This window comes from Neoarius graeffei, chromosome 17, assembly GCF_027579695.1.
Source record: "Neoarius graeffei isolate fNeoGra1 chromosome 17, fNeoGra1.pri, whole genome shotgun sequence".
Lineage (NCBI taxonomy): Eukaryota > Metazoa > Chordata > Actinopteri > Siluriformes > Ariidae > Neoarius > Neoarius graeffei.
In genome coordinates, this window is record NC_083585.1 from 32694536 (window position 1) to 32709923 (window position 15388).

A 15388-nucleotide genomic window follows, 5' to 3' on the forward strand; every position below is an offset into this window, starting at 1 on the left:
CTTTACAGTATAATATTTTGGTCATGGACATATTATTAGATCAAGGAACGTCTTTACAGCAAAGTTAGAACAACTCTATTTGGGTCAGTTTTTGATGCACACTCATTTCAAATCGCTTTATCTCAAGGGGTGTTCACACGGCAACTTTCACCCCGGTAGAGCGTTCACACGGTACAAAGTTATACCGGTGTAGCCCCTGAAAGCTGCTTAAACCGGTGCAAATCTAACCCTGCTCGGGAGGTGGTTTAAGAAATTTACTCCGGAGTAAATGCTAGTTTGCGGGGCAGCACCGATATAAAATGGGACGTCTGAACGCTACAGGGGTAGACTCGCTATGCGTGAGGAGAGTTGATTACATACGGGCATTGCATAATTTGCATCCTGGTATTTTGCGCTTCTAAAATGGTGAATATCAACAACAGAACTGCATGTCTTCCAGTGTTGCCAGATTGGGTGGTTTTAAGTGCATTTTCGCGGATTTGAACATAGTTTGGGCTGGAAAACGTCAGCAGTATCTGGCAACACCGGTGTCTTCATCCACGTTGTTTTCCCGGTGCTTGGTGATGCCATTAAAACCGGGAAAAGGAAGTACATTTTCACGCATGCGCGTATTTAATTGCCGCATTATTACTATCGTATAGCACGGTCGCAAAAACTGCCGTGTGAACGCAAGTGGGACTGCACCGGTGCTAACACGCTTCTCTCTAGTAAGCAGGTTTGTGACGTGTGAACGCTCCACAAAATTTACACCGGCGTAAGATATATCGCAACAAAATACATCGGTGCAGCATCGATGCAAATATGTGCCGTGTGAACACCCCTTCAGAAAGAACGTTTATGACACTGGGTTCATTTTGTGGGGACACGCCCCATATCAGTGAGTCGTTGGCCAACATTTCACCTGTAAAGTTTGTTCGAGCCTTGCATCGCAAAAAATATTAAGCAAATCTGGCTAGAGTCTTAAATTTCTGTTGACCACAAGGTGATTGTGTGTTGTGTTAACAGAAGAATGACCAAGTCTTTTTGAAATTGTCAGATTTGCACAAAATTCTTGGGGGGGGGTTTCATCTGTGCAACTCACCTAGTAGAAATTGTGCTCTTGTTTTGCTAGACTCAGCTGATGTGTGTAGTGCAGCAGGTGGCAACATTTGAAAATATGCGCTACTGTTACACTAATGAGGCGCGCACCACTGTGAAGCACACTGCATTTACACATAGTATGTTTATATTTCAAGTTTAAGTTTAGCCAACTTATCCTCTGAGCAACCACAAAAAAAAAAAAAATAATAATAATAATAATAGTCTAAGCAAGAAATCTGATTATCCCAGACATCCAGGCTATTATTAGTCTACCTCTGCTTTGTGTAATCAGAGCACTACTATAAACCGACACTGAAAGTTTCCCAACATTTGAAGCATGTAATAAATGTTCAGATGAAGATGGTCTGTGGCTCTCATTTTATAACATTTCCTGTGGTTCGGAAGCTCTTTCAACTACATTGAGAGATGAAAAGACAAAATACTCACTGATGTGAGGGGCTGGGAGGATACGAGCAGCTCGCACTGGACCGTGCCGCACAGAGAAGAGCTCCTGAGCTTCGCCGGTCAGCTGCAGGAGAAAATAAATTAGTAAATGAATGAATGAACGAACAGCACAGATAATACAAACAGCACAATCAGTTTACTGAATGCGATGTTATAGACTATATATACACACGATTGTGTTTATAAGTTAATGAGCTTGTACTTTGTATAACATACCAGTGATGGAATATTAGAAAAATCTAAAGCAGAAAGGCTTTAGGTCTTAACCAAAAAAACCCACACATCTTGTGTGTTCATATCATAAAAGTCTTTCATTAATACATTTCTCTGGCTCCAACTATATGTTCCACTGACATAAAAAGCTCTTGCGTGGAAATGAAATGAAGCATTATTTGGTTTTGATGTGGTGATGAAGTGATTTGTTACTGAGCCACATTACAATAAGAATCCAAACACTAGCCATCTCACACCTAAAGAAATTAAACCACAAAAAGCCTGGGATGGATTTGGGAGATCAGATAGGAGTCTGGGGTGGGTGGATTTAGAAAGCCCTGAAAATGTGTGTGTGTGTGTGTGTGTGTGTGTGTGTGTACAGGTGGAATTACAAAGAACGGGCATTATCACATTAATGGACATAATCCGTGTGTTTTAAGCAGACAATCCGACCAGAGGATGATCGCTCTTTTGCACAATTAGTAGCTTTCGCAGAGAGAAGGCTCAGTCGTGTTTTTATTAAAACAGGGGTCACTTGGCCACCAAGATTAACTGGCATCAAATATATGGTGTGATTTGAAAGTGAAAAAAAAAATGCATGATATCACAGATAAAGACTGTAGAAGAAAATCCTTCCCAGATAAATAAGGCAGAGGAATAATAAAAACGTACCAGACTGCACGTGTTCCATCCGTACAACTGTCACTCTGCATTGCGGGTTGTCCATGTGTCATCCATTTACAGCTACACCACTACTGCATTACTGCATTTATGACAGCAATACGCAAAATGACTTCTGGTTCTTGGATGCGTGACCATTTCATTCAAATGAATGTGGATTGATGAAATACGTCAAGCAAATCACAAAGAATTACAATAACACTACTGTAATTTACGGCGTGAGATTCATGACTGCAACATAGTGTACTGGAAGTATCACATTGAAGAGGATGGCTGATTACTGATCCAGTTGTAGTGAGTAGTTTACAATACGTGGACCGAAACATGACAATATTAGGCTTTCAATGATTTCTCTGAACTGTTCTTTTCTGTAATAGAATGATTGTACAACATACATCTTTAATCGGAGGAAAAAAATACAAGAATTTGGTGCCCAAGTTTGTATTTATTATGAATTTTCTGAAATCAACACGGATTCAAAATTATACATGAAGAGTCAAATATATATATATAAATAAACAAACACACAGCAGAGCTAATATTTGGTTAAATGTCCCTTAGCCAGTTTCACTTTGACCAGATGCTTTTGTTGGATACTTGACCACTCTTCTTGGGAGGAGTTCAATTAAATGTGTGTGTCCTGGCACAGACCTTACTTTTAAGCACAGTCCACATATTTTCAATAGTGTTGAGGTCAGACTTGTTTTAAGCTTAAATGTTCGTCTGTTTTATCCATTCCACAACCAGCTTTGATGTGTTTGGGGTCATCATCCTGTTGGAACACCCAATTGTGTCCAAGTTTCTGATGGTTGAGGTTAGACTGAAGAATTCTGAGCTAGTCCTCCCTCTTCATTATTCCATTCACTTTGTGCAACGCACTAGTTCCACTGACAGCAAAACAGCCCCGGAGCATGATGCTACCACCACCATGCTTAATAGTTGGTACAGTGTTTCCCTGTACCTCTGATCATTGTGGCCAAAAAACTCAATCTTTGTCTCATTTGACCATTAAAAAAAAAAAAAAAAAAAAAAAACTTTCCTCCAGAACGCTTTTTCTATGTCCATGTGTTCAGCTGCAAACTTTAGTCATGCTTAAAGGTGTTGATTTTGGAGCAGGGGCTTCTTTCTTGGATGGCAGCCTCTCAGCTCACAGTGATGTAAAACTCATTTGACTGTAGACAGAGTTCCAGCAGCTTCCAGTTCATGGCAGGTCAGTGCCTTGATAGTTCCTGGGTTGTTCCTGACCATCCGAACCAATTTCCTCCCTGCTGAGGGTGACAGTTTGGGCAGCAAAGTGGCTACGCTACATAATAACTGTCACTTGCATACAGTTGTCTGGACTGGTGATCATGGAATCTGCAGTTGTTTAGAAATGTCTCCAAGAGACACTTGTGACTTGTGTTAATCTATGATCCTCTTTCTCAGATCTGCACTGAGCTTCTTGGACTTTCCCACTGTACTGTGTGTTGGTCAATCCAGTGAGTGCTTTCAAACAAACCCTTTTTATGTTAGCACAGAGAAGCTACCAAACATGTAGTCAATCATGATCACTAACAGGAAGTTAAAAGGCCTTGGTTAGTTAAAAGACATCGCAGAACTTTTAGCACCGCTGAATTAATAATACAGATGGACATATGTACATTTTTGACTTTGTATGTATAATTTTGACCCTGTTTTAATTTCAGAAAACCCAAAATAAGTTAAAACTTGGGCACCACGTCACTGGTTTTTTTTTTTTCCCACCCTGGTAAAGACGTATGTTGTACAATCATTCTGCCACAGGAAAAAGAACAGTTAAATGAAAAGCCCCAATACTGCCATGACATTCATGTGCGTGTATGTAAACGTTTAACTGCAACTGTAAGTCTCCTGGACGGCTGGTGCATAAAATAAATAAACCTTACAGAGTAGAAAGTGCATCTTGAAATAAATAAACTTTGTTGAGTCATAATTTAGACTTCATGAAAACATTTATTACAATGATACAACAGCACTAGTCTGGTTAACACCAGACCATATCACAAGTGAAATATGGTCTGGAATCCGCCTATTGAATTTCTCGTAGGGGAGGTGTGGTTTACGATTGTCAACGGCCGTTTATTGGACGTTGCGAATGTCTATCATTTGGCGTATACGTAGCCCATGGCCAATCATGGCAGTTGTACCCGGTGATGTAGTTAGAGCGACGAAGAGGCGAAGAAAGACTGTAACGCCAAACGCTGTTCTTTTTTTAAAACAAACTTTCGCTCTAAACTATTCAGAACAGTGTCTAAAGCTTGATCGAAAGTTTGGTTCGTATCGCTCGCCGCCATGTTAAATGTGATCCGTAAACAGTCCCAAATAAACTACAAGCTTCCGTTTGTCGAGTAGTACGCGTCACCGTCTTTCCACCCCTCCCCACTCTCTGATTGGCTCCCTAACTCAGGCGAGCCTTTAGACCATAGTTTCCATGCTGTCTTTTCAGATCGGAACGATTGTGCAAAGCAGCATGGGATTTCCCAGGCTACAACAGCACTGTTGGATACTTGCTTCTGATTGGTCAGAAGGTATTATGTCATTTTCAATAACAGCAGCTCTGACTACTTCTGTCTGCAAGGTTTAGATGAATGCACTCGTTTCAACATGTTATAGTAACGACATACACTTGATGTTTTCTGTGAGGGGACGGTTATTTAGTATTTTTGGAAGGAGTCTCCAGTGTCAGCGCTTTTTAACAGTCAGAGGTACAGCTGTCACTTTACATTTCCCAACACAAGAAAGACTTTGGGATGGAGAGCGCTGCAATTTCTCTGCAGCTTGACAAGGGGCTTTTTTTTTTTTTTAATTTTAATACACAGACCGGTGACGGAGTGTCTCTTTGTAGCCACTGTAAGATAAGTGATAATGTTTTATTCCTGACATAATAGCAACAGATTTGGATCTGTGGAGGCTGTCAATCATCTAAGACGTGTTGATACTTGAGGTTTGCTTTAGTTTTGTACTGGATCTACTGAAGACACACACACACGCAAATTCTTTCCTATGCATACACATGTTCACACACTATAAATCTAAGTTTCAGACTGCAGCCAGTTCTGAAGTGATGTCACGCAAACTTCATGATGTGGTTTATAACACAGTATGACTTACAGTAATCCATAAAAATGGATAAAACTTCACAGTGCAGCTGGACCATGTTACATTTTATGGTAACCATTTTGTAAAATCAGATTCACATTTTTCTTTGGCATTATTGCATGCAAGACGACAAGGAGCGAAGTTGATCGAATTCACAATATAGATACAGAACAGGTAACACCTCAGGATCCCAAAGACGAACGCTGGAAGTGTAGCAAAAAGCTGGAAGTAATATAATACAGTACAGCTGGAAATATAAATTTGTAATTATTCTTGTAGACTACGTTTGCTATTTAGAAAATCTGGTTTAAAGATTTGTAAGTGCAGTTACAAAAAAAAAAAAAAACATTGAGAGAGACATCCGTTACTAATTTACTAGATTAGCCTTACAGCGAGGCCTGGGTGATATGACAATCAGAGGCGGACAAAGTACCCAAATTCATTACTTAAGTCAAAGTACAGATCCCACTGGTCAAATGTTACTCCGATACAAGTGAAAGTTCTCATCTCATCTCATTATCTGTAGCCGCTTTATCCTGTTCTACAGGGTCGCAGGCAAGCTGGAGCCTATCCCAGCTGACTACGGGCGAAAGGCGGGGTACACCCTGGACAAGTCGCCAGGTCATCACAGGGCTGACACATAGACACAGACAACCATTCACACTCACATTCACACCTACGGTCAATTTAGAGCCACCAGTTAACCTAACCTGCATGTCTTTGGACTGTGGGGGAAACCGGAGCACCCGGAGGAAACCCACGCAGACACGGGGAGAACATGCAAACTCCGCACAGAAAGGCCCTCGCCGGATACGGGGCTCGAACCCGGACCTTCTTGCTGTGAGGCGACAGCGCTAACCACTACACCACCGTGCCGCCTTCACAAGTGAAAGTTATCCGGTCAAATTTTTACTTAAGTTAAAGTACTTGCTTTTAAAAATACTTAAGTATTAAAAGTACATTTTCTGTCAACGCATTGTTGTATTATTGCCACAATGCTTACAAAACCTAATGCTGTTACCAAAGACAGAAATGTGAATTCACAAAATGAACGCATGCTGTGCATCATGGTGGTTTAACATTAAGCTAGCTAGTCAGTGAAGCTCCACCTGACATGCTAACAAACGCTTTTCAAACTTGAAATCATATTTCTAAAAGGACTTTCAGGTGTTAGCATAACTCCATTTTTGCATGCTAACTAGCAGTGTCCAAGCTAACTAGCTATGTGTCGATGTTAGCCGTGGACAAGGCTACGGCATCTTGGCGGGCAAATCCATAGAAAGTCATTTGACTAACCAGACTGCATAGCTATTGCAGCGTTATCGCTAGCTCTAAAAGCACAGACAACTTCACTGCAAGCTTTCTCTTGGAATAAAATGTTTATATCCCTCAATATGGTTCTGCAGGTCGGACGGTGAGTTTTTGTAGGCCGTGATGTGGTTCGTTTTCGGCAAACAGAGCAAACATTTAAAATGAAACTACTCTTTAATCCTTTCAGAAAACTGAAACATGGGTTCTAGGTAAAGCCATGAGTGTGTGCGTTCCCCAGAAGAACCGCCTCCTTCCATTCTGCCATCAACTGATTATGTTCAAATAATGCTGCTGAGAAATTGAACTTGATTTTATACAGTCTATGGACGTGACCCTAGTGATTATTGATCGGCTGCCTCAGTGTCACCTGCGAAAAAAACAATCATGTTTTATAAAAGAAAACAAACATCCACTTTCAAAGCTGCTTCATAGTAATGAGTAACGAGGACCCTGATAGAAATGTAGTGGAGTGAAAAGTACGATATTTGCCTTTCAAATGTAGTGAAGTTAAAGCCACAAGTTTCCCAAAAATAATACTCAAGTAAAGTACAGATACTCAAAAAGTGTACTTAAGTACAGTACTCAAGTAAATGTACTTCGTTACTGTCCACCTCTGATTACAATACAGAATATACACTGGGATAAATTATGCTGCAAAACATGTTTCTGAAATATCAACGATATCACGATTTTTTTTTTCATTTTTGTATCATTACAAACACACAGCTTGTTTGATATTAAAATGTTGGACTTACTCTTATTCTACAATGTTAAAAAAATTTCACTTTTTTTTTACATTTATTCCTCTTTTTTAGTGCTACTTTTTAAAAAAAAATTAACATCTTTACATTTCCTTTCCTAACGATCCGGCTCATCCTTCCCAGAAGCTTCTGCGCCACGTAGTGATCCACCATTTTCATATCCATGGATATTCCACTGTTTGAAAAACAATCGACAGCAATGCAGCAACATCCGGCGCCACAGATCAATTTTATGTTAAAATTTGTGAAGATGTTTTATTGAAGTAGTTACATTTTATATTCTTTTGACCGATCCATTCCGTTTTTGTATGGTTATTCCGTTGTAATGGACCAGAACCGACCTCGCCGTCTCATGTGCGGCCACAAAGGAAAGGAAAGATCAGGCATATTCTATTCAAAACTTCCACATGACATGAAGATGTGTTTCAAAGGGATCACTAATAGTGAATTTGCAGAGGTTTTGCTGCACAGAAGGCTAGCAGAGTAGAGGTCACATGATTTCAAAACAAAAACAATGAACAGGATTCTGGGAAGGGCGAATCAGCCCTCTTAAATAGAAGAGAGTTTAAGAAATGACTCTTTTTGTAGGCAGTAAATAAAATATCATCAAATGAAAAACAACAGTCTTGCTGTCAGTTTGCTCGCAAATCTATCGGGATCCATATCATGTATCTCTGAAACATCTTTGAGAATCGTGATATGATATTTTTGTCCTATCGTCCACCACTACTTGTAGCTACAGCACAAGAGAGAGTAGAAAATCCTGTTAATTGGATTTTTCACTGAATTTTTTTTTAATACAGATTGAGTAAGCAATGAAAAGCTTTAAAGGGGAACTGAAGGCAAATTTTTTATTATCAAAATTCTATTTCTCAAATTTTATTAAATATCGGAATGCATTTCTGATCGCTATTTTGTCGCTGCTATAGCAAGTTATAAGTGTTTGAAATATGCTGTGTAATATATCAGTCCATATATCAAAGTAACGGCCGTAAACGAGATTCGCGGAGACCTGTGCGAGACATCGTAGGACGGAAGTAAAACGTACAGCGCAAATCAAAGTGACCAACATCTGCCAACGTTGTCAAAAGACGCGCGCGCCCTCCTTCAAATGCTGACGTAATCAAGCCGGAAGTTTTCCCTGTGTCTAGAATCGCTCCCTACTCACTATATAGTGTGGACGCCATTTTGTAGTGCTGTCCAAAACCTTAGTGAGGATTATGTGGGAAATGCGCTCAGTATAATATGGATTTATCACAAAAATACACGCATGTATTTATTATTTTGAAAACCCACCAGCCGTCTGATCTGGCACATTTTAATTGTGCGACAGTAATGACGTAAATACCAGCGCGACGGACTTGTCCTTATCCTGTTGTCTTTCCAACTCTTCTCTACTCCACGTTGGTTCGAAGTCGTATGGAATAATCTCCATCACTGATGAAGCTGACAAATCTTGAAATTAATCTAAATTGGAATGATCTGGCCGCTGTGTAAACGGTTTTCAAAATGGCAGCGCTGACATTTCACATTTGAAGTCTCGCACAAGTCTCATGAAGATCACGTGGATAAGCGACGCCTACTGTGGACCAAACGAACTACATTCAGCATGGCTAAAAACCGAAAAGGCTGATAAATGTAATTTAATATAATATGCCAATACGAGTCATGATACAAGGTTAATAAAACCAAAAAAAGTTAATTAAGAAATAAAGCAAGTTTAGAAATGACTTCAGTTCCCCTTTAATAGCACTAACAGGAGCACTAACACCTCCGCTACAGCATTGCTCCAGACGCCTCTCCACTCCAACACCCTTTCACTTTACCATGTGCAATCTGCCTGTTATCCTCCACCACTGAACAACACCTTTCTAGTCAAAGACCTTTCTCTCTGAGGAAATAGTAATGTACACACACACACACACACATCCCAGCAGATCTGCTAGCCCCATTCCTCCACCTCCATTCAACACCATTACGGAGGGTGTCGGCTTAGCGACTGTCACAAACACTTCACAGTCACTCATGACCAGAAACTGGGCCGCTTTCAGCAGCTAGTCCAGCCGAGAGACAAACGGACTACTAAAAACAAAGAGAATGTGGCGTAAAAGATATTTTGGAAAAGGAAAGTGTGAACCGAGAAGCAAATTATACAGAAAGAATATTGTGTGCAATTTAAGCATTAAAAATTGAGGCCGAGTTGAAAGTAACAACTTTTTGCACTTCCACTATTTAATCCTCACTCCTGTGGAAATGAAACGGAGCCGTTTAAAAAGTGAGATCTTTCATTTCAACTCTCTTTCGTTCCTTTTCTTCAGTTATTGGTCTGAGCACATCATGTAACAATACAAACTTCAACAAAAAAACCTTATGAACAATTACAAAAATTAAAAATCGCATATGATGAAAGAGGATGATTAGCTAGCATGCATGTTGAAGACCACACGGGTCTCTTTTCTCTGTCTATCAAAACGCAGCTATGCTTTTTCATTTCTATTCACGGTTTCAAAACAAGCTTTGTCTTTGCTACTACTGACATCAAGTGGCTCCGCTGTAGAACTGCACAAGCTGGAATTTACTCGGCCGGAGACGCACAGTGCAAACTAATAAACTTACACATTAATACGTATACACGAAAATAAACATTTCATTCATATTTTGCGTGATATGAGAATACAATATCCACGTACAGATCAATTTTAATGCAATTAAAATTGCATTAATGCAATTTCTTTAATGCAATTGTCTTGACATGATACACTTTTATAAAATACTGTAGGCTTTGTTGGTATTTTTACTCTCTGCCACCACTGTTATAGACGGTGAACAGTAATTACATCATCAGCAACTTCAGTAAGAAGAGCAAGAAGAAGACAAATCATATTAACAGCAGCAGCAACAACAAGAACCACAATAACATCAACAAAATCATCAAGAAGGAGCAGAATAACAGCCAGAAGAAAAGGAAAATGAGCAACCCCGATAACAAAAACAAGAAGAGCCAGAATAACAACAGCAAGGAGAGGAAGAAGATCAACAACAAAAAGAGCAACGGCAAGGAGAGGAAGAAGAAGAAGATCAACAACAAAAAGAGCAACAGCAAGGAGAGGAAGAAGAAGAAGATCAACAACAAAAAGAGCAACAGCAAGGAGAGGAAGAAGAAGAAGAAGAAGAAGAAGAAGAAGAAGAAGAATATCAACAACAAAAAGAGCAACAGTAAGGAGAGGAAGAAGAAGAAGAAGAAGAAGAATATCAACAACAAAAAGAGCAACAGTAAGGAGAGGAAGAAGAAAAAGAGAACCCCAATGACAAAAACAAGAGGAATTTTAATAACAGCAAGAAAAAGAAGATCAACAACAAAGAGAGCAACAGCAAGGAGAGGAAGAAGAAAAAGAAGAAGAAGAAGAAGGAGAATATCAACAACAAAAAGAGCAACAGCAAGGAGAGGAAGAAGAAAAAGAAGAGGAGAATATCAACAACAAAAAGAGCAACAGCAAGGAGAGGAAGAAGAAAAAGAAGAACCCCTATGACAAAAACAAGAGGAATCTTAATAACAGCAAGAAGAAGAAAATAAGACAAACCATAACAATAAAAACAACAGCAAGAAAGACAAAGATGAACCACAACAACAGCAAGAAGAAGGAAAGGAAGAATAACTGTAACAAGGAGACTAATAATAATAATCTGCAACCCCGCTATAACGAACTCTTGGGGGACGGCCAAATAGATCATTATACTGGAAAGTTCATAATACTGAAACGGACCCACTTGTTACGCCAAACACTCACATTATATGCAAAATTTTATGCACATTCTCCTGATCACGTATTTCTCCTTCAGAGTCACTATCCCAGTTCACTGACCGAGTTAAAGGATGGTGAAGAGAGGCGATGATTTCTTGGTCTGTTACGGAAATGACGGAGATTGCCGGTGTATCGTTGTTAATGTCCACCTACTGACTCGCTACATTTTCTAAATCTTCACCATTCAGTTCATTCATGTGTTGCAAATCAGTGATGTAATTTATGTCGTGCTGCGGAGCTGGGCGGGGGGTATAAAAATGCCGCTGGTGCGCTTTAACCAGGTGTTAAGTTTAGCGGCATCAGCAGTCATTTCATCCTTTGATCATCGTTCTCGATAATTGTTAGTGATCGACACCAAAGCGAGGCTCGTTAAGCCTTTGTTTTATAGCGTTAACACGTATTGTTAACTTGACTGCTGACTTGATTACTTATTGTTTGTCTCTGGTGAGAAGAGGCTCAAGCTGTGTTCACATATATATACACACACCGGTACGAAAGTGGTATAACTGTATCGATACAAAGCATACCGGTACAGTTTAGTGCATCTGTCCACACTAGCGAGAAATGTTTGCGGTTTTCTTTCACGGAAGTTGAAATGCGCGTGCACGAAATGTTTCCGTGGTTACCGAGTAACTTCCTTCCGAGAATATGGCGGATGAAACAACGTGTGTGTGCTTTTTGTTGTCAATGTACAGTCTGTATTTCTGGTGGTCATTTATTCAGTCGAATCGTATAAAACGCGCGAGGCAGTTGAGAAAGAAACAAAGAAAACGAATCTCCGTTCTTCACTATTTTATTCAGCGAAGACATCGATTGAGGTGTGTGACTTTGCACATGCGCATTATATTTGTATCGATACAGAACCGCTTCATCTGTCCACACTACAGCGAAGCGCTACAGTACCGATACTGTACCGGTACGAAACCCATACATTTGTGGGTTTCGTACCGATACAGTTATACCGCTACAGTACCGGTATAGTTGCTAGTGTGGACAGGTGTTGCGGTACGAAAGTAGTATCGTATCGGTACAAAATCCCTAGTGTGGACAGGGTATCAGTGTGTCATCTAAGCAGGCGAATAATGGATGTAATTGCAGGAGGAGTGTTTATTTACAAACAGGCAGGCAAACCATTCAAAAACATAAGATAAAGGCAGGGTCCTTGAAACGGGCAATGGTCACATGAGTCACTAACAGAATGGCAGAGGCAAAGACAAAAGGCAGAGTCTAAATACACAATCAATCAATAAAAAAACAGAAAGGCAATACACAGATACAAGGCTTGGTAACATGAGACACTACACTATCAGAAACAGGGGTACAGTAGGAGTCCATTTCTGTCCCCCAAGGTACAAGCTACACAAACGTAACCCATAGGACTCATTATTGGACCTCAAAGTAACGTTGTGTACCTTTTTTAAGGCCAAAACAATACACTATACGTTCCCAAGCAGTATATAAAGGGAACAAATAAGTACCTCAGAGGGTCCTGCCCCAGTGACAAGCTGTTGCACCCTAAAAGTACAATAATGTACTTTGTTTTCTGACAGCGTAGGTACAGCGCATATACTTCGCCAAGTCTGTGTGCTTATAGAGTCCTTATAAGTGCACGCTGTGATTGCACTATAATCCAGAACAGGTGCATAGTAATTAGTCCAAATGGTGCTTTACACTACAAACACCAACACGCATGGACATGACACAGTGATTTTTTTTTTTTGTAAAACTCTGCCTCGTTGTCACTAAAGGCGGGGCACACAAACTTAGTTTGTTATAAGTGAAAGCCTGTAGTAAAAAAAATAATAAAAATCATTATAGCGGGGTGGAATTGTAATGATTTTCATAGCTCATTTTAGTAATATGACACTATTTTGCTGGCACTACATATTACAGACATTTATATGTTTCTATCTAAGCAGTAAATAACTATTTCCGTTACATGAAGCACCACTAGGTATTTTGCTCCCTGGATACATATTTTATTTATTGTAATCGACTGGAACTAAAGAATTGCATGTGTTAGAACACCAGCAGCTATCAAATACTGATCAATGACTCTCATTCACCGAAGAGAATAAAAGTACTTACTGATACACTCCAGATTTGCATTCCGTCTGCATAGCCAATCAGCAGACAAAGAGGTGGGTCCACACCACTGCCATGCATCTCCAGGAACTCTGGTGAGCGGGCCACATCTGAGAGCACACACACACACACCAATCTTAGGATGAGCAGGAATGCGCAAGCTGACACACAAGAGCGTGTTTAGAGCCTTTTGTAAAGAGAAGCCTCAACTTTGTACACTGTCAGCTGTTACTCCATAATGTTTGAATGCCAGATTAGTAAAAACAACCTGAGGGTTAACACTGGACTAAACTCTATAGAACTCATGTTCGAGCCCCATGTAGGGCTCATATACTGCATTGTGACTGGAAAAAAATATGGATTGGTTGTTTTAGCATGATCCAGATTTGTAACACTGAACAATAAATTATGATATGAAAAAGCTTTCAAGGATTCAAGTGACACGGGAAATCTTTTTACGGATGATTCAAGCCACTTGTTATACAAATCAGAAATGTGGTCGTGCATCTTTGGCTGGTTGACTGGAAGGTTGACTTTTGCTTCGAAATAAAAAAAACTAGTGAAATGATGGAAAAATCATGGTTAATGCAATAAAACAAGCACACAACTCCCCCCCACACACATAATACACTGGCCTGCTGTGCACATACTTTGTCTTTTTGATGTATAAAGGTACTCTAGTGTATTGAAAGCATGCAAGACAAATGAGCCGTGCGCTTAACAAGAATCATTTTCTGATGGGACTACTGTATATATTCCACTATAATAGAGTGAGACATTTTATAAACAAAAAGCCGCTCCAAGTATTGCTGGCACATGTGCATGAATTTCGATGAGAAAACGCAGAGCTGGTACTCATCCCCTTTAGGGAAAAATGAACCATCACAGCACACACAGCTCGCACTTTGCCAAACACATCAGCCTCACATGAACACTAATAATGCATCACAAAGATTGAACAAGGACACTGATGAATGAATGGCATTTCAAAATAAATCTATTTAGTGTTCTTATTTATTTATTTATTCTACATCAAGCTTATTGTCCTCATGTTCGTAAGCAGAATTATTTCTACCAAAGTGCAGTCGATACTCAACCAAGTCCTTCCTGGCTTTTCCTTGAACAAACAATTGGTCCTAAATGTATATCGATACTGTTTGCTTTTTTTAATCAAACACACTGTTTAAATAAATGTTGTAGGAGGTAACACTGGTGTTCAAGACAGGTAGTCCTTCCACCAGCTCCACTGGTTGCACTCAAAATACATCAATTTCATCCACTAGCGACGTCCTTCTTCACACAGTTACTGACGGATAACGATAAATCCTTGTCAAATCGGTCTTATGTGGGAAAGTGATACTGATGTTTTAGTTTTCTGGACAAATAAAATATATATGTTATTTACCTACCAGCTTAAGGTCGGTCCATATCGTGAAATACCGTGACCGAGGTCTTGAAAGTACTGAGCGAGGCCCTCTGGGCCGAGGTCAGTATTTAAGGCCGAGGTCATGGTATTTCCCCATACAGACCAACCTTAAGCTGGTAAATAATATATTTATTTTTTTCTTTACCAAATTCTAACAGAAAACGAGAGCGCCCGAAAGGGAAAACCGAGCCGAGCCGCCATTTTGAATCCTCATTCACGGCTGTAATGCAAATGGCTTCCTCCTCGGTATACAAGTGCACTTCCATGGCAAGAAAACAACTACATTTTGCCGCCTATGTAGTCCCCTATTTATACAAAATTGAGTCATTCAGGATTCAGCTATGTTTTTGCTCGGCGTTGGCAACAGTTTGAGGTTTTTAGCTTTCTCCTGAAATGTTTTTCTTTTATTTCTTCTTCCTCAGGGTAGTAAAACTCGCTTTCGCTGT

General features: G+C 39.9%; 1 protein-coding gene across 5 annotated transcripts in view; it reads right to left on the reverse strand.

The window, feature by feature from the left end:
* Positions 1-15388, reverse strand: part of bcas3 (BCAS3 microtubule associated cell migration factor) — a 442206-nt gene that overhangs the window by 407583 nt on the left and 19235 nt on the right. For all 5 annotated transcript variants that reach the window (XM_060944029.1, XM_060944028.1, XM_060944030.1 and 2 more), the window contains exons 5-6: positions 13520-13626; positions 1528-1609 (exon numbers count right to left, since the gene is read on the reverse strand). In XM_060944029.1, the coding sequence (XP_060800012.1) occupies positions 1528-1609; positions 13520-13626 (189 nt within the window). The remainder of the gene's footprint in view (positions 1-1527; positions 1610-13519; positions 13627-15388) is intronic.